Genomic DNA, 23,978 nt, shown 5'->3' on the forward strand with positions numbered 1-23,978 from the left:
GGGGACCGGAGAGCGGCATACAATGGCAGGACAGGCCCTGGGCTGGGGAACCCTGAACTCCACCACTTCACAGCAGTAAATGCATTTCTCTCTGGTGGTTTTAAGCCTCGATACTTCTTGTAAACTGGACTGGAGGGATACATAGGGTGACTTGTAGGTTAATTTTAGAACCTTTCTGTCAGCTATGCAAACAGATTCCAGGAGTTTTTTAACAAATGATCTAGGGCCCCCCATTACAAATTTGCTCTCAATCCACCCCCACACCAAAAAACAAACTTGGGTTTACTCACCACTTTGGGCTTGTAGGGGGGCTGGATCTCCCTGTTCTCCAGTTTCTCCCAGTCGATCCTCCTGAAGAAGGCGTGCTCCTTGAGGTCGCGCTCCCCCTCGGGCCCGCAGCCCAGGCGCTTGGCCGGGTGCTTCGTCATCAGCTACAAACCAAGAGACGCGCACAAGAGTGAGGTGCCTTTCACAGCGGAGGGCTAATCGGCTATTCATGGGCAGGCCGTTATTATCACAGTGAACACAAAAAGAACTATTTCAGTCAAAATCAATCTTGGAAAGGAAAGACAGCATATATAATTTGGGCTTTTCATGCAGACGTGCCAGTGTGAGATGTCAGGATTGCGCCAACTCTTTTGCTTACACATTCTCGGCATGCGTCACCCTAAGCGCAGAGTAGGTAGGTGTCTGCAGCTGCACGGATTTATCGCACAGCCGGGCACTGCTTTTGTGATCCTTGGAACACTTGGCTGGATTGGAGCCTGTGTTGTACCCAGTGCCATGGGAGAGGTGCTTCCTTGGCAGAGACTACCCAGGTGCCGAAGGGGCGGACCCTCTTCACAGCAGGGCTCTAAACTTCCTTTATACCAGGAGTAGCAAGAAAAATAAAACAACCCCCACGGATAACCACATCCCACATGGCACTGTACAAGCGAGTGAGGCTAACCTGGCACTCGTTTGAGGGCCTGTCGCCCCCGAGGGAAATCTGGCACAAAAGTGGCCGAATTGTGCATTTTACACCTCCATCCTCTCCTTCTGGCTATACATCTATACTTCCCTTCATTCACTTACACATCTCTTTCTCCATTCTTCTCTCCACCCTTCCATTCTTCAATCACTCCCTTCCTTTCTTGTTCCATTGGTTCCCTCATGCACAGCTTTGTTACACTATCTTCTTGCAGTGCTAGTTATGATGATGTGGTTGGAGACCCATCAAAGTCAAACGAGCCATCAACAGCAATTTAATATTTTATGTCACGCAGAACTGTCCAGGGAGACCCACACACCTCTTCGAGCTGCTAGAGAATAAGTTGCTTATCTTTGGTATCGCCTTATCTCATTAAGACTCCATCTAACTGCAGATTCCTTACTTTAGAATTATCCCCAGGCATCAGACTGGATCTGCATTTTTTTTTTTTAGAGCAGTACTCCTGTGCGCTGGTAGGTGGGGTCCTTCAGCTCTGCGTGGTGTCGGCAGCTGCTTCCACACCAGAAGAGACATGCGCGGTATCTAAATAGGTGCCACCCCAGACCAGAGATGGCAGTGTCTTTTCGCGACTTTCCGCGGCAGGAGCGTGGAGCCACGAAGAACACTGACCACTGGTGTGCAACACTAGGGAAATGAAAAGGGAACAGCCCTAACACAAGAAATCCATTCTCAGATCGGGGAGGAATGGGAGGGTTAAGGAAGGAACATATGTTAGAGACCTTTCAAAAGCCTCTGTACAATAGGGAAATGGAAGAGGGATGACTGATCTGGCAACCGCAGAAATGCCGAGATGGCAGAAAGAGAGCACTTTAAGGTGCCCAAAGCAGAGCCCTGCGGGGTAAGAGAAAGAATACACAGAAGAACCTGAGAAAATGGACCAGAAAGAAAGGCAATCTGTTTTTCTGCAAACCATGCCTCAAACATGCCCCAACGGCAGGCATATACCGTCTTGGTGGAAAGACGCCAGGCTGCCAAGATGATATTACAGACTTCGGGCGGAAGGTCGAAAGCTGTCAGCTGTCACCGCTCAATCTCCCTGCATGAAGGTAGAGCATGGACAGGTTCAGGTGGAAAACCCTTACCCTGTTTCTGTAACAGAAGTTTCTCCCAAAGGGGCATCCTGATAGGAAGACCAATGGCCATTTTTAAAAGATCAGAATACCAAACTCTCCGATCCCAATCTGAGGCCACAAGGATGACTTGGGCCTGGTCGTTTCTGATCTTCTTGAGAACTCTGGGCAGGAAAGGTGTACAGGAGACCTGAGTTCCACCCGAGATGAAAAGTGTCTCCAAGTGAGAGCCACCTTGGGAACTTCAGTCCCCAAAACCACTAACACTGCACATTCTCGGCAGTGGCGAACATATCTAATCAAGGCTCGCCCACTGCTGAGAGAGACCTTGCACCACTTCCAGATAAAGACGCCATTCATGATGAACGAAGCATATTTGGCTGAGTTCGTCTGCCCTGGTTTCAGAGAGCCTGCCAGGTGGTTTAACCACCTGGGATATGCCCTACTGTTCCAGCCATGTCCAAAAGCTTAAGGCCTTTTGACAAAGGGTACACCTGCACAGGCCTCCCTTTGATGGAGGGTAGAAAGACTTTCAATGCCAGCTGGATTGCTCGGCGCTCCAATAGATGGATGTGGAGTCTGGTTTTCACCAGAGACCATAGGCCTCTGATCTCCCCCTCTCCCAGATGGCCACCCCATCCCAGGAGTGATGCATCTGTCACTACTGTGAGATCTGGCTGGGGAAGGGAGAAGTGTCTGCTGCTGACCCAATCATGGTTCTTTAACTATCACTGCAGATCTTGTGCAGTACCCTCTGAGATCTAGACCATGTCGGAGATTATTACCCTGATGTTGAACCCACTGGAACGTCAGGTCCCACTGCAGAGGCTGAATACAAATGGGGGCATGTGTCACAAGCCAGATGCAGGAGCCATGATGCCAGCAGCCTCAGAGTCAGTCTCACCGATACACAGGATAGAGGCTGAAACATCGGTATCTTAGCCTGAATATCCTGGATTCACCATTCAGGAGGATAAGCCTAAAACTGGACCATGTCCAGAACAGTTCTGATGAAAAGAAGCGTCTCAGAGGGAGTCAAGGGTGACTTCGGCACGTTGATCGTGAAACCCAGGAAGTACAGAAGGCGCTCCGTAGTCTGGTGGTGGGAGACGACGGCCTGAGGCGAGCCCGCCTTCAACAGCCAGTCATCGGAATAGAGGAAGACTGGCACCACTGATCTCTGAAGATGAGCTGCAACCACCACCATCACCTTGGTGAACACCCGAGTGGTGCTGGTAAGGCCAAAAGGGAGCACGACCAATTGAAAGTGCTCGTGCCCACCGTGAACCACAGGTAACGTCTGGTCACAGGCAGGAGGGGAATGTGAAAGTATGTGTTCTGTAAGTCCAATGCTACCATCTAGTCTTCCGGGTCAAAGGCGGATAAAACTTGAGAGAGTGTGAGTATTTTGAATTTCTCCTTTTTCAGGAAGAAATAGAGAGGGAACAAACCTAGGACACAATGAAGGCCTCCTTCCTTCTTGGGCACCAGAAAATAGCGGGAATAACAACCACAATCTACTTCTGCTATCAGTACCCTCTGTATGGCTCCCCTGGCCAAGAGAGCTGCTACTTCCTGGCAGCGTAACAAGAGATGGTCCACTGTTAGCCAGTCTCAAGTGGGAGGTGTGGGAGGAGGGGTAATGTTGAGCTAATGAGCAAGTGGGGGGGGGGAGTTGCGTATAATGCAAAACAGCTTACCTCAAAGAGCTTTAGGAGCTTCATGACTGAACAGAATTGTCCATGTTCTTTCAACTCGGACGTAATACCAGCATTGAGGTGGTCTCTAAACACTGCCTATTTTTGCAGTAAAGATTGAGTCACATGAATGACGAGCTCAAGTTTGCACAATTTTGGTGGAGTGTGGAAGCCAAGAATAGAAAACAGGGCTACTATTTACAAAGTCTACATCTTAGCAACTAGACTGTGTAGCTGATCATCTTTTGGCTGGAACTGGGACGTGTATCATCAAACTTGGCTGCATTTTGCAGTTATATCTCCATAATATGGCTTCAGCCTCATATATGATGGCCTTTAAATTAGGTATGAATTAAGCTTGAACCAATTAGGTTGTGCTGGGCAGATGATAAAAATTACCTACATCGCTGATTATAAACAAGACTTGGGTTTTGGTTTTATGTTCTCAACATTTGTATACATAAAACAAATAGCTTTGTCTTGGGAGATGTTATATGCAGCTAACATGGATGAACCAATGTTCTTCAACTGACTCCGCAAACACCGTCAAATTTGCCAGGACACCAAAAGAAAGAACAGTGTATCTTTCTCCTCATTTCACAGATGTCAATAGTAAGAGTGCCCTCACTACCTACAATTCCTCTCCTTGGGAAGTGCAGAAACACAGTGTTCCATATCTTCATGGATGATAAACCCCACATGCAAAGCGGTCTTTAAAAATGACCATTATTAAAGAACAAGATGTATGTAAAAGACCTTGCATCCCAGTTTAGCTTCCAATTACAGGCGTTTACCATTTTACATGCTTCTGCGGTGGGTTGAAAGCTGCATCTGCTGTGGAGGCTTATCTTAAACGAATAACTAAATATTGATGCAGTAAAGCACATCAATATGGAATTTACTTTAATTCGATACAACCTACGTTTAGCCCAAATCTAACTCTGCTTTTTATATACTTACTCCGTTGTCTCAGTACTATCCATTTTGAAATCATTTACCTTCTTCTAGTACTGGAAGGATTTTAAAGCACCCATTGCCTTTTCTGCAATATTTATAATGTTGTTCCTAAGTACCTGACCTCATAAGACCCCTTGGCCAGAGACAATTGTTACAACCCAGCATAAAGAAATTAAATCAGTAAGGCAAATAGAGATGGCAACAAACTAATCTTAATCAAGTCAAATTAAATACCATGATCTGAGTAGGTCTAAGAGATGAATGTTCACTGTTGTGAGCAGAACAGTAAACAATGGCTAACAGATTCAGATAATCCAATATTGTAGTGGTAGATGTAAATAATGATTCAGGAACTATTTCGTTTCTAGTGAAATGGGACAATGTTGACAAAACTGGCATGATCAAATATACACAGCTGTAGCACTGAAACAAAGGAGCTACAGTAAATAGACTGTGAGGAAGCTCAACTAGAAATAGGTAGCATTAAGCAGGTCACAGATACATAAAATTCATTCATAAGTAGGCTGTTTCAAACACATCAGTTTAGGAGGAATAGACTTTGACACAGCTCCACCTTCTCTGCCTGTGGACACTTAACTGAAAGTAATCAAACATATTCATTGTGGGAGAGTGTGACCATACACACACAACTAACTACACTCAGAACTCATGAGTGAGAACTAAGGAACAATGAAGCATAAAGCACTGCAGAATGAGGCTAAGAACGCACTGAATCAAAAACTGAAGCGTCGCACAAATTCCCCACCCAAGGCACATCACATTTCACAGTAGAATCATCCTTCACCAATCATAAGGAACCAACACAGCCATGAGAACAATATGATAATATCAAATGGAGCATGAAAACGGTTGAAATGGATGTGTGGTACCCTTTTAACACTTTTCGTCTTGTAGCGGAATATACACATCAGACAAACATGTGGAAAGTTTAAATAAAAACTGCAGTGGGTGTGTGGCCAGTCCTTCATAATAGGGTTCTGATAGAAAGGGGGGTATTCATTTGCATATGGGGACCATTACCAACTTAATAAACACAACCTGGATAGGTCTCAACCCAAGTTTCAGAGAAACTCTACTCAACCCCTGGTACTTATAGCACAAGCAGCAGGCAATTCCCAAAGAAATGAGAGTTAACTTCAAGCAGTACAAACAATTACAAAATAAAGAATACAGCACAATAAAATTCCCAAACTAATTTAAAAAAAGGCAGAAAATTGCAATAAGCAAAACAGCAACAATATAATTTAATACAGGAAGCAGGTACCAGATAAATATATTTTTTAAAGGTTAGAAAAAATAAAGGCCGAATCAGAAGTGACAGTTCATGGTTTACCTGAACCTAGCCACAACTGCATCTCAACAGAATTAGAATATGCAAAGGTGTCATCCTGGTCAAACCTTTTACCTTCTGATTTAGTATTTTAGCTAGGAATCAGAATCCTCTGATGCAGTAAAGTCCAAGACAGAAGCTGGTGAGGGTCCCTCAAACCTGATATGCGCGGAAGCAGAAGAGGTTGGTTTTCGTACCAAAAGCTCCAAGCAGCACAAAGCTAGATTTGGGATCTGCTAAGGTGACTTCATTTTGAGATAGATTTGTCTTCTCACTCCGGTCCAAGATTTCTTCTCCGAACGTAATCATTTATTTGGTTCTAAAAATCCTCCAGCAGGGAAAGGCTGGAAGATGTAGCTGGGCTGGGCATGGCTCCTCAAGACTGAATAACATCACCACAAGGTCTTACTGAACTCCCTTTCAGTAAGGCAAAAAGCTGAGTGAGACAAACCTGGTTTTCATGACTGTCTTGGGTGCGCCCTCCTTTGCCAGGCCAAAATCTTCATTTTTAAATGCAAATATGTTGGAACTGGCACACTCTGTTTGGATGAGGTGAGGCCTTAGTCAAGCAGAACCTACCACTCAAATCAGGGGTGGGTGATTACACTCACTGTATAAACTGCATTCACCCTTGGATGGTTTGGCACCGAGCAGTCAGGCTTATCACAGAGACAATGTATTAAAGCATTGGCACAGCACTCTCACACAATATATACACTAAAAATCACAAAAAAAGACTTCATACGTGGTGTGTGTAAATAACGTGTGTATTCAACACACAGATTAACTAATACAACATGAACATCCGGTATTTCTGGGCATAAATCACATTCGGAAATATCACTGGCCGTAATAGGCCAACCGTGTTAAAATGACACCAGTAAAATGCACACTTGGTAAATATCCTATTTAACCACCCCCAGCACCCTTATGCTGTGTGAAACCTTGTCCGCACAAGGCTCACCTTGGCAATTATTATTATTCAATACCACACAGTTAGAGTGCACCCCAAATCACAACGATATCAGAAATGTGTACACACAGATATTTACAACACTTTCAAATAGCACCGTGGGCCAAGGCCGCACAGGTCAAATCCAATGTCAAATGTAGTATTCTTTTAGCAAGAAATCAATGTGTAAAGCAACACTGTCATGCGGTGTAATTAGTCACAGGCAGTCACTTCCATACACTCACTTATCACCGATATGCAGTGCCATGAATATCAGGCAGCTCCGTATGGAACACACAAGCACACAGCACCCTAATGGGATGCAACTGATATCGGCAGGTCAGTTGATAATGCAAATGCAAACCCCGTGGCCCCAAGGTCTCCTCCACCCTTCAGCTGACCCGGACTACCCTACACCCAAGGGCTGGAGATACAGGAAACCTTCCCCCTTATACTAGGCCAGCTGCAGATGGAGTCACACTTAGTCAAGGTCTCAGAGAAGAAGGTGGGGGTAGGCAGCAGGACTCATTAGGTGGCCGTCGACAAACGACCAGTCACTATTCAGGAAGGGTGCACAGTCCCTTCAAATGACCGTTATCCTCCTTGTGCATAACATATTCCTTTGGCAGTGAGCACCATGCAGTTCCAGGATCTCTGGTTCCACGTCCCCAAAAGTGTATCCTAACCATACTGAAGTATGGCACCAGTAGTTATACTGTAGTGAGCCTTTGAAGTCAGGGGAGGTTCAGAGGGTTTCCCTTTGAACCACAGATGTCTCCCCTAAATTTCATTCCTGTCTGCCAAGTGGCCTGGTAATGCAGATCTTAATCTTTAGTGAGGACATGACCTGGCTCCCAGAGGCCAAGTGTCAAAACCTCTTCCTACAATCTATGCAGCCAGGCCCTCAAATTGCAGAGGTCTGTCATTCCAGTTGCATACCAAATGTTTATAGCTGTCTTTGGGGAATGCAGAGATGTGATCCTCCTCCCTCCAGTGTGGACACGGGTCAAACTGAAAGGCACACAAAGGATTTTAGAGTAGAGAAATGCCCACTTTCTAGAAGTGGCATTTCTAAGCTATCAATGACAAATCCCTCTTTACCAGGTTAAGGGTTTGTCATTGTGAATCCAATGATAGGAAGCTTTATGCGACTGCACCACTGTAAGCTAGTATTGCGGCTTGAAGAAATCTCAGCCATTCCCCCTTGCTAACCTATGGGAAGAGCAAACCTCTTAGGTAGTGAAAACACACATGGGTATTCTTCACTAACTGGGCACGGAACACACGTGTACCCGCCCTACATTTCACCTACCACTGGCTTCACCCCTCAAGACTAATCCCAGGGGTGCAAAGGGGAAGTGAAAGGTCCCCTCAGGATTGACCAGTGGTTTAGAAAGGCCATCCTGAGCATAAGTGCAATTGCACACACACACACACAGGCCTGCAATGGCAGGCTTGGCATGTTTAAAAACATCAGGTAAGCACCACTTCCTAATATGTGCTGGAAGGACGCACACACTTTCACAGTACATTTACAGTGGGAAAGTGCCCATAGCCCTAAGGCCACTAAAAGATAATCAGCAAAACCCTGGTATTGTCCCATGGGAAGAGCTGTCCTCCTGGGTAGAGAAAAAACACATGGGGGTTCTTTACTACCTGGGACAGGGAACACCCATGTGTATCTGCCCTGCCTTGCGCCTACCACTTGCTCTGCCCACCAGTGCTTACCCTAGGTGTGCTCTAGTGGTAGTGAAAGGCCTACTGAGGGTTAGCTAATGAGTTGGACATGCCAACCTGAGCACTGGCGCAACTGCGCACCCACAGACCTGCAATGGCAGGCTTGATATATGTTTGAAAGACTATTTTGGAGGGTGGCACAATCAGTGCTGCGTCCCGCGCTTATTCCAGTGCAGTACCTGGCCTTTGTATGTGGTGTCCCTTTTTACTGGGCACTCACAGGTACAACACTTAAACCAATCACGTAAGCACCACTTTCTAGCATGGGTAGGAAGGTTACGCGCCCTTTCACATTGCATTACAGTGGGAAAGAGCCCAGAGTGCAAATCCAACCTTTTTGTTCAGGCAGTGAATGTCTATGCTGCTACATGTGACACTTGCAACATTATCACGTCTTTCAGCTCTAAAACATATATGGGAGCTGGAACATCAGTGTTGGCACCGAAGGTTGCCAAATCTTATATCTCTGTTCACATGTACGGCGTGGTATGCTTCAGGGTGCTTTGGTTTGCATTCAGCAACTTTTCAGTTTTCCTTTCAATCCATTAAGCAATGGGACTGAAATATTGTCAAAGGTTGATATATGCCACTGTCTGGGATCAAACTATTTCCATATTATTTTATGCAGAGAAAAATGCACCCCTTATCCACAGCTGAATTTTCATATGGGTCCTTGCCACAAGCGTTAAAGTTATTCAGAGAGCCTCCAAGGGGCAGGAAATTGACAGGGGTTAATATAAGACTCAAGCAGAGTGAAGTGTCTGCACTGATTAAGTGCTGTGCGTGCTGCTGCCTGGCAATGCACTGGAGCTGGCTGTGGCCAAAGCCCACATTTTCTTGAACTTTCAGCCGCAAGTGGAAGACACAATGCTGTGCTGAAAATGTTTGATAATGATGACTGGTGCAGCGCTTATCTCATCAAATAATTTCAGTCCCTGTGTCCTAAATGTTTTGGCTGAGACTTGTCCGTGATTTAGTACTTGGAACATATCATATTACTTTCGTAAAGTACTGAACGCAGACAAGAGCTTTTCCCGTTTAATATTATATTGTGTCTGGGTATCATCTCTATGTAGTAGGTGCAGCATTTATGGCTTATAACCGCTGTTCAGCGGCCACCAGTCAAATTACATAAATCTTCCTTTAAACTTCCAGAGGTGCTCAACAGAGGACGCAGTGTCAAGATGGGCATTGGTCCTAATGGTAAGAATCCATGTCCTATGAAGATCCATCTTGCTTGATGAAGATGTAAAATTGGCGTAAACGGCAGAATCTGCAGATGTCTGACGGTGGTACCTGTGAATGCTCGGTGAAATAGACTGAACTGATGTAATTTAGCAGCATAATTCTTATAAAAGCATATGGTGTTCGTGTGGTACTGCTGTCTGTACGCAGTATACCACCTTGCCTTTCCCAATTAGAGCTCCTGTTGTAACAGATAAGTGATAAACTGCTTGGAAGCTGCATGACGGAACAATGAAGAGAAGACAATGCCATAAACAATTTCAAAAATGATAATCCCAATGTCATTGAATAACAAATTGTTTAAACTGAGTCCTATATGCATATACTTTCAGCCAATTTCCAGTAAATTAAGCTAGAGGATTCACTGTTCCACCTCCATTTATAAGCGGTTTCCTTGGGAAATGCAAACTTTAACACCACTTGGGAGGGTAAGGTTTGCCTGGCACAGCACAAAATTATTGGACTATTTTATTAATGCCCCTTCAGAACCTCTGGAATTGTAGCCAATTACTTAAAAATAGTGTCATGAAATGCAGCATTTATCTGTGTCATTTTCAAATTTTTCTCTGAGGATCTCTACTGACCCTCCGAGTAGAAATGGGGCTTACTTACTGTGCCACATTTGAGTCCTATTATCCTCAATGTATACTCCTGCCCTTTGTTCACATGGAGGTAAGGGAACTCATTTCCCAAACATTTTGTGAGGGAGATACCAATCACAAAACTTCTCACCAGCTGCAAACATTCCTACATAAGGCAGTCTGGCTTGCCTACTAAGCCAGGATATTTCCAAGATACTTTAAGAGTTTTGTACAAAAGCCTATGAAAGCTATTGCTTTTTGTTCCTTTTAAAAGCTTTTGCTGGAAAAATCCAACATTTTATCCCATTGTTTTTAAAAATAAATTTGCATTGGAAATGGTGACCGGCCTCCTAAAAAATGATGCGTCCCCTTAAAGTGAACCTCGATGCTGCCCCTCATGCTCAGCGCAGTCCAGCTTCATCACTCTCAAACGTCACCAGCCGCCACTGTACCTTACTGCCACTGGCAACCTGGCAGAAGAGTTTGAGGCATTCATCAACACTATTGCGGTTTCAAGAGAGATCTTCCTCTTGGCGTAAGAGTTGATCGGAAGGCTATCGAAACAAAGGGAATCAGCGGTATCAACAAGCTCGGACCGCTGAAAGGACGTAGCTTGTTGGAAACATCCACTGGCATCATCGGCTGTAGTCGATCAGACCTGTCTACCAGCAACTGTGGCCTGAATACAATTAATTTCAGGCCTGTTCTTCAGTTCTACTGGATTTGACTAATAGAAAAGCAGTGGTTGAGGCCTGACTAGAAGCACCGCAGACCCAAATCCCTGAACGTCGAGGCTCCCTGAGGCCAGAACAGAACTACTGTGAGGCCTACATTATACTGCACTGACATCTTTCTACTTACAAACTGGCAAAGCTGAACAACTCTGATGAGCACCAAACAGAATGAAATATGTATACGGTTCTGTATTAAAAAAAATGTAAAGAATGTATACCATATTAATAACTGCAATGACCGGACTGCACTGAGACATGATAATGTGTGTTTTTAAAACCTGTAACTGAGTTGGAACCGATGAGCTTTAAAATCTTTTGCAGTATGGTCCAAAATGCAATGCCACCCTAGAAAGAGGCGCAGCTGTTAAAGTCAGGGAGCGAACCTGATAGTCTTTGATGTTGTTTCCTGGAGCACGGCCATAACACATTTATATTTATTGCTCATAAATGTGCAAATATACTGCTGGATAGTTACTAAATAGAAACTGACCAATTGATGGAATTCCTATTGCTTTCCAACTACACCTCTGAAAAATGATCCCTTAGCGCATACGAGTGCTCCAAACATTGCTCAAAGACCGTCAATCCTGGTCAGTAATCAGCAGCTACAAATGCACAGTGACAAGATGCCTGGCAGGTCTCTCTGGAACACTTCACACCCACTATGCACTGTGTCCTCGGCACGCACTATGTAATTACATTTTTGTTTAAATGAACTCGTGTGCTTTCGTGAAGGAATTCGTTTTGTCTCGATTTATGATTTAAAATAACTGTACTCCGGTTTCTTCATTACGACTTGGAGGCAAAATGAGCAACCATGATATATTTCTAAAGACAGCGACATAGATTGGCACTTTAACCCTCTACACATGGCATCCTGCTGGGTGGGGAGAAATGATTGCCACCTATAGGCAGGGGACCACTCTTGGGCTTGTACTCCACACTCATCGCTGATTGATCACACTTTATCGGCTTCCATTTAGGGGCTATTTCAGAAACAAAACACACCCACGTTCCTTTATTTCCACGTGTGCTCCATCAGATTACGTTACATTGAAATAATTTAATCCAAGTCTGCGCTGCTAAAAAAACTCTACTTAATAAAGAGGGGGAATTACATAATGAATAATGGGTTATATTTCAGTCCTAGATCACATAATGCCAATCTTGTCAAGCTTTAGACATCACACCACAAATAAAAGCATGCATAGCATGATCGGTGGGAAGCTCGGCGCCATCTTGGTGCCATACTCACCCCTTTGCAGATAGAAACGGCTTCTTTGGACATTTGTTTCGGGTACGAGACGTTGTGCTCCATTATAGACTGGAAAAGTTCATCTTCATCTTCCCCATCGAAAGGAGGCTGCGGAAACAGAATGGGTGGGATATCAATGTTTAGCACATTCACTGCAATACTTAGAGTGAAACAGCCACCCAGAACCACTAGGAATGCACCTGGAACTACTGTTAGGAGCTGAGACGGCTACGCAACCTCTCTGGGCACACGGCTCACTGCAAGATTTGCCATTTATAAAGCGCACTGTTAGTAGGAGACCAGGTGTCTAGGCACTGATATTAAGGGGTTCCAATTAAAGGACAGATAAGAGGTGGGTTTTCAGCAATAAGTAGAAGGACGAGGTTCTCCTAGTCATCCTCAGATGAAGACGATGGTTATCCCATCCTTGGCGGTGATTGCTGATAAAGCCCGGCCACCAAGTGCAGTATGTCGAAAGTGTGGGACATTGAGTATAAGACCAGAGCAGAAGAGGAATTCAGTGCTCTCTTAGGGTAGTACATGGTGAAAAGTGCTCTAAAAAGGAAGGATCCGAGTGATAAATGGAGAAAGCAATCAAAGGTTGAGAGGCACAGCTGGCAAAAAAGCTTGATAATAGCTTTAATGACCTCGGAGATAGTTAATAATGCTCGTTATTGTTTCCTTACCATCCACGTGTGCACATGACCTACCATTAGTTGGACAAGGGTTGAAAACTGATCCTATGCTGAAGTGAATGACTGAACGGTAGAGCATGGGCTCTTATGGTCTGTGTATTGTGACCAATATGGCAAGAACACCAATATTCTTGAGGCTTGCACTGGTGATAATCATCTGAACTGGCTTCATAGTTACAGAGTGGTGCCTCAGCTTCACCTGTAACCTGGGAAACTTTGATTGCTTGGGATGTTTGCTGCATCAGGGTTGTGCTAAATCTTGGTGTGTGCGGCCACACCGTCACTGCTAAGTAACTGCAAATTCTGCTGGTGGAGTATAGAGAAGCCACTTATAGCCGCAGGGATTTTTACACCACCTGAGGCTGCAGGTGGCAGGGATGTGTTATTAAAACCTTCTAATAGAAATAGACCTGAAGCACACCCTTAAAGTTCCGAAAAATTCATCATGTTTGCCAGTTTGAGAGTTAATTTGTTTTTGTACACTATTTGGTTAGTTTATGTTGAAGCTAAAGGCGTTCGTACAATAGTCTTGCAGAGATAACGTGGGTGTGAGGGAGTCTGTTTCGAATTATTTTTATGTTCTAGAAGGGAGGATTATGCTTTATGTCATGGGAAAATAAGAGGTATAAAATGAGTTCAAAATTGTAATTTTTTATTGAATGTCAACTTGTGGGATTGACGCATATTTTTAAATTATTGTAGACACCCCTGAAGAAGGTCGTTGACCAACCGAAATGCATTGGGTGAATTAAATGTGACGGTGTAATGAAGTTTGTTCTACGTGCCTATGAATAGGCCTGGTTGGGCAATTCTTGTACAATTTAAGATGCTTGAAAAGACGATAACTTTGTTTCTTTGGCGTGACGTAAAAGGATGGAGAAAACTTCACCTCCCACCTTTCACCTCTGAACCCAAGGAGATCACTTGCGGTGTCTCCCGGGGCTCATCCCTCAGCCCCACTCTCTTCAACGCATATATGACCCCACTGGCAAACATGGTCAGATCCAACGGTCTCAAAATAATTTACAAGCTCACCATGAAATCACAGATCAATGCGGTCTCCTCCACCTGCTTCCTCACTCTGTGCATGCTATGTAAGATCTTCAAGTGGCTACCCCTACACATGAGAACACTGTGATATATGCCCTCATCACAAGCCAACTGGACTATGGCAATGGCCTCTACGTAGGAATTGCAGCACAACTTCTGCAGAGACTTCAGACCATACAGAATGCTCCAGACTCATCCTCGGCCTTCTTCAACGGACCCACATCACACCCCACCTCAGGAAACTCCACTGGCTTCCTGTACAGAAGAGAAGCCAATTCAAGCTGTTGACCCACGCACATAAGGCTCTACACAACCAAGCACCAGCCTACATTAACCACAGCCTGAATTTCAACCACCCGTCAAGAAGACTACTATCCGCCTCCCTTTCACTTGTCCATACTCCCCACATCTACCCAAGCAGAAGTGGAGAATGCTCCTTTTCCCACATAGCAGCAAAGACCTGTAACAGCCTCTCCACGCACCTCCGGACCATCACCTCACTTCAGAATTCCAAATGGCCCTCAAGACTTGGCTGTTTTAATAAGCCTCAGGAACCTGCAAGCGCGTGGATACCCTATCAGGTGATTAGCTGCACTGTATAAATCCTGAATGTACCAGGAGACAATTCTGAAATACTCTTGCGACTTAGCAGCTCTATTACAAAATTAGTTATACCTTTGGAGCTTTCATGAAGAAGAATATTTATCATAGTATATTTATTTAGTAGTTTTATAAAGTGTTGCATATTTGCTTTCAATACCTCTGGGCAGCGAGAAATGGAGCGGGGAGAGAGACAAAAATTTTTATAGCGCTCACTACACAACTAGGTTTCTTGGTGCTGAGGAGTATGATATACATTTGTGTGAGTGCAGAAACAGGCGCAGTTAGTGTTCAGCTAGGTGGGTCTTTCAACCCATGTTCTACACAGAGGTCAGTCAAAGGGAAGTGTAAGTATGTTCTTTTCAGGTGTTCCTTGAAAGTATCTGGCAGGGCTGTGCCCTTAAGCTTACGTTCAGGGATCGTCACCACCTCTGGCTCTAGACTCCCAATGATCAGTCACTGCATTTTAGGCTCATTGCTGAATAATTATGCAGCTGCTGACTGCAGGTTCTAGATACACAGGGATGGGAAATTGGATTGGTAACTGAGGTGGGCAAGAAACCCCAGTCTTACGTGAGCTATGGTTGAGCTCCTCTGGAGTATTTAAGGCTAAACCTTGGTACCTGTGGCTCAAGCAGCAGGCTTTACTTATAGAAAGTGTATGTAAACCATTTAGCAGCACCTAACCCAACAATAAAGTCAGGAAATAAACAGTCAATGTTCACATTTAAGAATTCAACTACAACGAAATGATGAAAAACATTCAAAGCGACCAGGAGTTAAACACTTTCACAAATTGTTAAAAAGCCTCCCTAGAAGGTAAAATAACTGTTACTCCAAGGAGTGCAGCTGGCTGGGTCCTAGGTGACTTTTATTCTGAGTGTGAGAGAGCACAGGAAAAGCCAAGAGGTTCACCTTGATCGACCATTCTACCTTCTAATTTACTCTCTCCTTTGGAAGTCAAAGGCATTCAAATGAGTAAGGCAGGACGTTGCATGTATGTGATGCTGAAGCCGTGAAGTTTGGCACCTAAAGCTCAGAGCAGAATTAACTTAAAAATTACAGCCGTTTAAAGGATTTCTCTTCTGGGTCACTTTGCCACCTTTTTAGGTCAGGCTTGACAGTGCAGCTTTCAGTTGATGTTTTGCATACAACAGAAAACAAGCATTTGCAATGCAATAGGTCTCGCATTTATAAGAGTTTGAGCTATTGGCATTGTAAAATTACAATGCCTTTTATTTATGCTTTGGTTTTAAAACAAATAAAAGGCATTGTCATTTACAATGTCAGTAGCATAAACTCGCATAAAAGCAGTGTGTGGAGTGCAGCAGTGTGCGGCGTGCAGCAGTGTGCGGCGTGCAGCAGTGTGCGGCGTGCAGCAGTGTGTGGCGTGCAGCAGTGTGTGGCGTGCAGCAGTGTGAGGTGTGCTGCAGTGTGAGGTGTGCTGCAGTGTGCGGCGTGCAGCAGTGTGCGGCGTGCAGCAGTGTGTGGCGTGCAGCAGTGTATGGCGTGCAGCAGTGTGCGGCGTGCAGCAGTGTGTGGCATGCAGCAGTGTTTCGTGTAGCAGTGTGAGGCATGCAGCGCTGTGTGGCGTGCAGCGGCGTGCAGCAGTGTGCAGCGTGCAGCAGTGTGCGGCATGCAGCAGTGTGCTGCGTTCAGCAGTGTCGTGCAGCATGCAGCAGTGAGTAATGCAGCAGTGTGCAGCAGTGTGTGGTGTGCAGCAGTGTGTGGCGTGCAGCAGTGTGTGCCGTGCAGCAGTGTTTCGTGTAGCATTGTGCGGCATGCAGCAGTGTGTGGCGTGCAGCAGTTTGTGGCGTGCAGCAGTGTGTGGCGTGCAGCAGTGTGTGGCGTGCAGCAGTGTGTGGCGTGCAGCAGTGTGTGGCGTGCAGCAGTGTTTCGTGTAGCAGTGTGCGGCGTGCAGCAGTGTGCGGCGTGCAGCAGTGTGCGGCGTGCAGCAGTGTGCTGCGTGCAGCAGTGAGCGGCGTGCAGCAGTGAGCGGCGTGCAGCAGTGTGAAGCGTGCAGCAGTGTGAAGCGTGCAGCAGTGTGAGGCGTGCAGCAGTGTGTGGCGTGCAGCAGTGTGTGGTACTGCAAATATGTTCTTGCTAGTCTGGGAAGCAGTTATCCGATGGGCATCTGACTACTAAACAGAATAAATATGCAACACAAACACGAATGTTAAATGACAATTTACAAACGGAAGCACGGTGCAGACAAATTATGTATAATGCAGACTGGCTAGTCATGTCTTCCTTCCCCTACATGTCATATGGTCCCCAAAAGCAGGTCGTGGTTGGAATTAGCAATTATTTATCAGTCAGGCTGTGTGCACCTCTGAGCTCCGTGCCTGCTTAGCTGGCCTGGCTGCTGCAGCTCTGCCGCTCCCTGTGTGCCCATGGGCTGTCCCTGCCTCGTGGCAATACACGGCAGGCAGAAATCAGAGGACCGCAAAAGTAAAAGCGGCCCGCGTGCAAATCATTCGGCTAATTGATTAAAAATAAGCACACCGAGACAGGAGGGCACACGCACGGCTCTCTGTCCCCGGAAGTCCCCCTCGTATGGTGCTGCCTCACTGCTGTTGCAGCGAGGAGGAGGGACAGTAACGTCGGCGTGAAAGCAGCGTGATTTTAATAGAGGCCCAATCAGAGAGCCGACTGGAGCGTGTAAACAGTGTGACTGATAAGAAATGTAGTCACGTGCAGAGACGCCGTAGACTTGGTGTCCCAAGAGCATGTCCAAACCAGGCGGGAGTTTATCAGCAGGCTGCAGCAGCTTCATAAACACTGGACAAATAAAATAGCTTGCGGGTACAGTGTGATTAAAGACAAGATGTCAGTCAATTGTCAGAAATACGAGTGTAAATAAAACATTTATGGTTTTGCAGGGGAGGAGCGGAGCGGATGGAGCTTTGTGGGTACACGGGTGGGAAGGCAGGCGCTGTGGGTTTAAAGTGAAGTTGATGGGCATTGCTGAAGTGTGCTGCTGGTGTTGTGTTGCCAGGGGGCCATGGGCGGCGGTTATGACAGAGTTTGCCTTGTGGCCTTGTTTGCGCCATGAAGGAATCAAGCAGCTGTAGCGCGTCTGCTCCTGGCATGGGGGAGTTGTGTGTGTGGGGGGGGGTTCCGTGCCAGGGCAGCTGCTTTAAGCGGTGTGGGCTTGGTTTCGCTGGAGACGCATGGGGAGTATCGTAGCATGCCTGGAGTGCGGTTGCCATGGTAGGACGTGGCTGGTGTTGAGTTAATGGCCATTTGCGAAGCGTGAAAGGGCATGTTGCAGGAAGGCCACGGGTCACATGATGTTTTCGCTCCACCAGCTGTGGATAAGTCCATTGTGTTCGAGCTGCAATAAAAACCAGAACAAGCGGCGCGAAACTGAAAGTGATCGCAATCGCGATAAAACATCAAAGCGGCCGAGCGGCCGCGAAAGTGAAAGACTACGAGTGCTTTCAGGCTGCCAAATGGTGCGCGCGCCCGGCACACATGCACAGTAGTTGGCGGCCTGAAAGCACTCGTTTGCACTTCCAAAAGTGCTTACTATAAGTCTCGCCAGAGCAGCGCTAAAGCGCTGTCTCAGGCGAGACCTAAAAACCTTTAGGAAGCACTATTGAGAGATTGGCTTTGGCTCCAACCAATTGCTTATTTCCTTGTGAATATATTTTGTTAGGCAAATGTTGCATGCTTCTGCTGAAAAAAAGAAAATCTATTGCACGTTTTGCATTGTGGTAAAGCTTATACTCAACACAGCAGAACTGAGTTGTTTCTGGTGACAAGTCACTGATGAAGGTCATTGACCTGATCTGTTTTGTATGAAAGGTTACAGTAAAGGCAGTAGGATTAACACATGCATTATGATACATGTGTACATAGTAGAGCCAACAGGCATTTAGGGTAGATTGGCATTACACTATTGAAATAAGTGGCCGACAACGGCGTAGGGAGAAGTTAATCTTTTATTCCGTCCAACAACCGTACCCCCGACCGCTTCAGGCTGCCGAAACACCACCAACCGCCACTCTCTGGAACTCGCAGTCTCCTGGGTTCCAGCACATTGCACGGCAATGACGCAGTCAGGAGAAATAGAACATTACTACATTGAGTTCTCCCTTTTTGAATAAACATTGGTCTAAATGCAACCAAACAAAAAACAAAATAAATAACCACATGGGAAAAACAGAAAAGAAACATGGAATAAGCTTAACAATAAATAAAAGGGACATGAGAAACTAGCTTAACACATACTAAGATTGAAAGAGCAACCCACAGCTAGAAAGATGCTAGAGCACTACATAAGAAACCTACAAAACCCTTTATACATCTGCAAAAAAAATTAATACTAAAACCTGAAAGGAAAACATAGATGAAACAACCTGTGCAACAAAAACACAAACTGACTAAGGATCCTAACGGTACCTGCTAGGGATCTTTCGAGCTCTGAGGCTCTTGTGCAGAGGTTGAGTGGGGATCATGACACCTTCAAGATGGAAGGGAGAACCCCCACGGTAACCGTTTGTAAGGATAGGGGGTTGTCTAGGATTGGAACCAGAATTGACCAATTTCCCAAGACCGCGTACACCAGGCTGCAAATTCACCTCATCATGTTTATTAACTTTAACAATCCTAACAGTGTTCCACCAATTGCGACCAAGGATCCTTACGGCGTTGCCACACACTTTGTCAATGACTAAAGGGTTGAAAACTTGGGCACAAAACTTGGAGTTTTAATCCGAACAACATCACCTACCCTGTAAGGACAGATTTTGACATTATTCCTTGCATCATAATAGAATTTCTACTTCCGCTGGGCCATTTCTGTACCCTCTGATGCAATCTCCTTCTGTCAAGCGCTAAGAGACCTGCCGGTATATATGCGCTATATAAATAAACAAACATAAACATAAACATTTCGACATTTTGTTGAAGCAGATCATTTCGATCATGATGCAATAAATTCTCTTTTAAAAACCTACTCATCCGGGGTGTGGCTTAGCAAGCCATGATGGCGGTCGCATTCTGAGCGCGCTCCGTCCAGCCCTAAGTTATCCTGCACAATTATCGTGTCTCTCTGACCTTACTTCGGGACCCAAGTGGCTCAGCTGCAATCGGAGCACGGCGGCTTGCACCCGGACCGGTTTTCCCGCCGCGGGAGTCTCGCGGACGGAGCTGCGTCCGCCGAGGGGAGCTGAGGCCTGTGATAGGCGTGCCCTAGGAGAAGCCGGGGAGTTGCCTGGCGTCCGACCGGGCTGAGGAGCCGTCGCAGCAGTGGGGCGAGCGGCGGACCGGCCGTTGGTCTCTCGCGAGCCCGGACAAAGGCATGTGGATGGCTGGTGTCCCCTGATTCGGCCGGGACCGGCGGAGGTGGAACACAGCTTGGTGGCCTTTTCGGGCCACGGAGGTAGGGGGCAGCGGGAGTGAGTGGCGCAGCTGGCCGAAAGACATTTTAGGGTGCCGAGCGTCCCTCTGAGGCTGCCACGTTGAACTTTGGGGGCCAATTCCACTACTGCGACGCGCTATAAACTCTACCCCCCTCTGTCTGGCGGTGACTGCATGTGCGGTCGTGTCGGACCGCAGGGAGTGACGGAGGGGACCCGGTGTGGCTGCCACGCGAGGGTCCCACGGTGGATCCCGAGGACAGCGGGGGACACTGCAGAGATTGGGGCCTACAGTGGTACGCCCCCCCGTTGCACACCGCCTGTTGAGCGGCCTTGCTCTGCGCACCGCCGTAGGTCTTGGTTGCTGGATGTGGGTGGAGGAGTTACCCAAGTGTCGGTGGGGGACTATCTGCCCGCCACCTTTCCCCCCCCCACACATTGGAACCAGTGCCGGTTGGAGATCCGGCAGCCGTGTCGGGCCGCGAAGGGAGGAGATATTCCTTGGGAGTGAACCCAGTAGCTGTTTTTGGAGATCCTTCGTTTGGCGGTCGGACCGGACCGCGGGTGTCCACCGGAGTGTATCCCTGACAGCGGCCATGACGCGAGACATGGGTAGGGGCGGCCAGACCAAGCAAGGCCTCATCGATAAATATACAGGTACCGGGGCAGCTGGTGGGACACCAGGAGGACAACAGGGAGTGGTGCCAGACAATGCAGCACTTATGGCAGCCATCACCCAATCTAGGGACATGCTCGATGCAAAAATTGGAGCGGTCGGCTCAGATGTCATGCTGCTGAGACAAGACCTGCGCAACACAGTGTCGTGCGTTACGGAGGTCGAAACTCATATCGGGGGTGGAAGACGACGTCACCTCGTTGAAGAAAAAAGTTGCTGCCATGGAATCGGTCCAGAAAGGGCTAGCGATGCGAGTGGAAGATGCAGAAAGGCGGGCCCGGCATAACAACCTCCGCTTTGTTGGGTTTCCGGAGGGTTGCGAGGGAGACAACATGGAGCGCTTTCTGACGCAGTGGTTAGAGGGCTGGCTTCTCCCTGAGGCCATGTCCCGTTGCTTCGTTGTGGAATGAGCCCACAGGGAGCTTATGCAGAGGCTGCTGCCGGGGGCTCGCCCGCGGCCAGTAATAGCGAAATTCCTGAACTACCTTGATCGCGACGCCATCTTGAAGCAGGTCCGAGTCAAGGATCCCCTTATTTATGAAAATGCACGTATTCTCATTCTCCCTGACTATATGAGGTTAGTGCAGCAGCAGCGACAGTCGTTCATGGCGGCGAAAGCTCGCCTGAGAGACCTCAAACTCCCCTATGCTCTCTTGTTTCCCGCCCACCTGCGGGTGGTGTACCGCTCCCGTACACAATTCTTTGACACCCCGGAAGAAGTCTTCAAATGGACTGATGAGACGGTGCGAGTGAGAGCCCATACGCCGCCTGGTAGAGACTCTGATTCATCATCGAACGAGATGGCCCTGCAGGGCACCAGACGGTCACGATCTAGACGCCCCTCTCGGTCCTGCAGCGCCTCTTTTCGGGGAGGCTCCACCTCTGGGCAGTAGGCATCAGCGGATTGATCCTTGGGTCCGCTGGGTGCTGCGGAGGCTCCAGACTGCTGTTTGATTATCAGAGAGACAAGGTTATGGGCTGGTCTCTCCGCCAGGCCCTTGCTGGCTAGGGACGTGCCCGAGGGGTATGGACTGTGAGTTGGGGCTCCTTTGGTCAGAGCAGCTCTCGTCCCCCTGTTGGGGATTGGAACCTCGCCCAGCCGCGACAGATACTTCAGTGTTTTTGAGGTATAGGGTGGGGGGTTTGTTGGGGGGGGTTGTTCATGTTTTCTGACCGCGCGCCTGCTGTAGGTCCACACCGTCCCACACACACACTGGTACGTCCTCATGTAGGTTATGGCAAAAGTAGCTTGACCGTGTTTGCTGAATGTTTCCTCTCACTTAGATTCCCTAATAGGGGGAGTGGTGGGAAATGTGTTGGTATTAGAGCAGCTGGTGGAAGCTTGCACCACTAGGCTTTTTAATGTGGGGTCACCAGGACTCCTGGCAATTTGTCTTTTGACTCGGGGACCAGAGCAAGGTTTGGCCCAAGCCCCCAATAAGCTATCCATCAGTCCCTCTTTTAATGGAAGAAGGGGCTCGGAAGACGTTTGCCCCAGTTGGAGGACTTCCATCCAGACATTTGTTTTCACTTTCAAGGTAGAAAGCTGGAGGTCAAGCACTTTGGCTGACCTATGCATTACCATGGAGTAGGAGGCGGATTCCTCTGTGGCTGGGCCAGGGGGAGAAAACAGACTGGTCTCTGGAGAGGTATTGAGGCCAATCGCTTCCTGAAAGTCTTATACCAATTCTCATTTTGGTAGGGCTGAGCGAACTCTTCACCCGGGTCATAATCATTATCAGAGTCAGTCCCAAAGAGGGAATTGAGAGAATATTGTCTAGGTTATAAGTCAAGTAGGGGAAGTGGTGCCTCACGTGGATTGAAGCGAAGCGCGGACCGGGCAATCTTGCTGCGTCTTCAAGTGGCAAAGTCGGCATCAGTGTGGATGTCCCAGGGGCAAGCGTGGGTTGTGGTGCCAGCAGAGGTGTCAGAACAATAGGGTAATATTAGAGGGTCCGGCTGTCACTGAGGGCCACGGTATCCAAGGTTAAAGGGCTCTAGGCTCCTTGGGGTCTGAAGGTACACCAGAGGGAGTGCACCAGAGGGAGTTGGCAGAGATCCAAAGAGCCGGAGCCTGGCTGCATGGAACTAACTGTTCGATATTATGCTGTGTGGCTTAAGGTCGTGTTGTGCCAGAATCAGCTGTGGAATCGGCTCCAGTAGGATCGAAAAGGGTGGCACTGCCCTTGTGCCTGTTCATGCTAATGGGAGTGACGCGAGGGAGCGGAAGCCCGCTTCGACCTCTTGTGATTTTCATACTTACATGAGGATTAAGAGTAATTTGGACTTTACCATTTGCGGGTAGCTGTTATTTACTCACTTAACAACATCTAAACATGAGGGAACTTGCAAATACATTAGTGAGGAGGTGGTTGACTGTTAAACGATCGTGGACTCTACCTTTCTTAAACTAAACGTGCGTTGCCTTATGTAATAATCACATTGGCATGAAGCATCCTGAGATGTAATTCTTCTTAATTTTAATTCTTAATTATTTGATTGATAAAAATAATAGAAATGTAATATTAAAAAAAACATTTTAGAACTAGTTATAAGCAGCAAAGTTATTCAAAAATCTTACTTCAATAAAAAAGCAAAAAAACAGGAACCCGTGTTCGTAACATGTTTTTCAGACATAAAATATTCGTGGGAAAAGGTTTATGAGCAACAACAGTATTTTATTGTTACATTCGTATTCGCACTGGAGAGGGTGCATGCTCTCTCGACCACCAGTGAAAATGCATCGGACTATAAACGCCATCCAAACAGGTTTTAAAAAACGGAGCGCGTGGCTATTCTGGCCTCACTGCCTGCTGTGGCAGCAGAGCGTTTCCAACGCCACTTAATACAGATAGCATTCGAGTAAACGAAGAGCTCTAGATCTGCAATTGAGGGCACAACAAAGAGGCAATCAATGCCGCCGGCGACGGCCGCAGACACGCGATCGTTCAGAACAACGTGCGCCGTCGACACAGCACGGTCATGACGCAAGTGGCTGGTAGTTTAACTTGTTTCGCGTTC

General features: G+C 47.0%; 1 protein-coding gene across 3 annotated transcripts in view; it reads right to left on the reverse strand.

Moving 5' to 3' along the window:
- Positions 1 to 23,978, reverse strand: part of PRKCA (protein kinase C alpha) — a 1,238,880-nt gene that overhangs the window by 19,450 nt on the left and 1,195,452 nt on the right. For all 3 annotated transcript variants that reach the window (XR_014966571.1, XM_085617273.1, XM_085617272.1), the window contains 2 exons: positions 12,571 to 12,678; positions 291 to 431 (listed from right to left, as the gene is read on the reverse strand). Coding sequence is in view for 2 of the 3 variants with exons in the window: in XM_085617273.1 (XP_085473399.1) it covers positions 291 to 431; positions 12,571 to 12,678 (249 nt within the window). In the remaining variant the exon portion in view is untranslated. The remainder of the gene's footprint in view (positions 1 to 290; positions 432 to 12,570; positions 12,679 to 23,978) is intronic.

Source organism: Triturus cristatus, chromosome 7 (genome assembly GCF_964204655.1).
Source record: "Triturus cristatus chromosome 7, aTriCri1.1, whole genome shotgun sequence".
NCBI classification, from domain to species: Eukaryota; Metazoa; Chordata; class Amphibia; order Caudata; family Salamandridae; genus Triturus; species Triturus cristatus.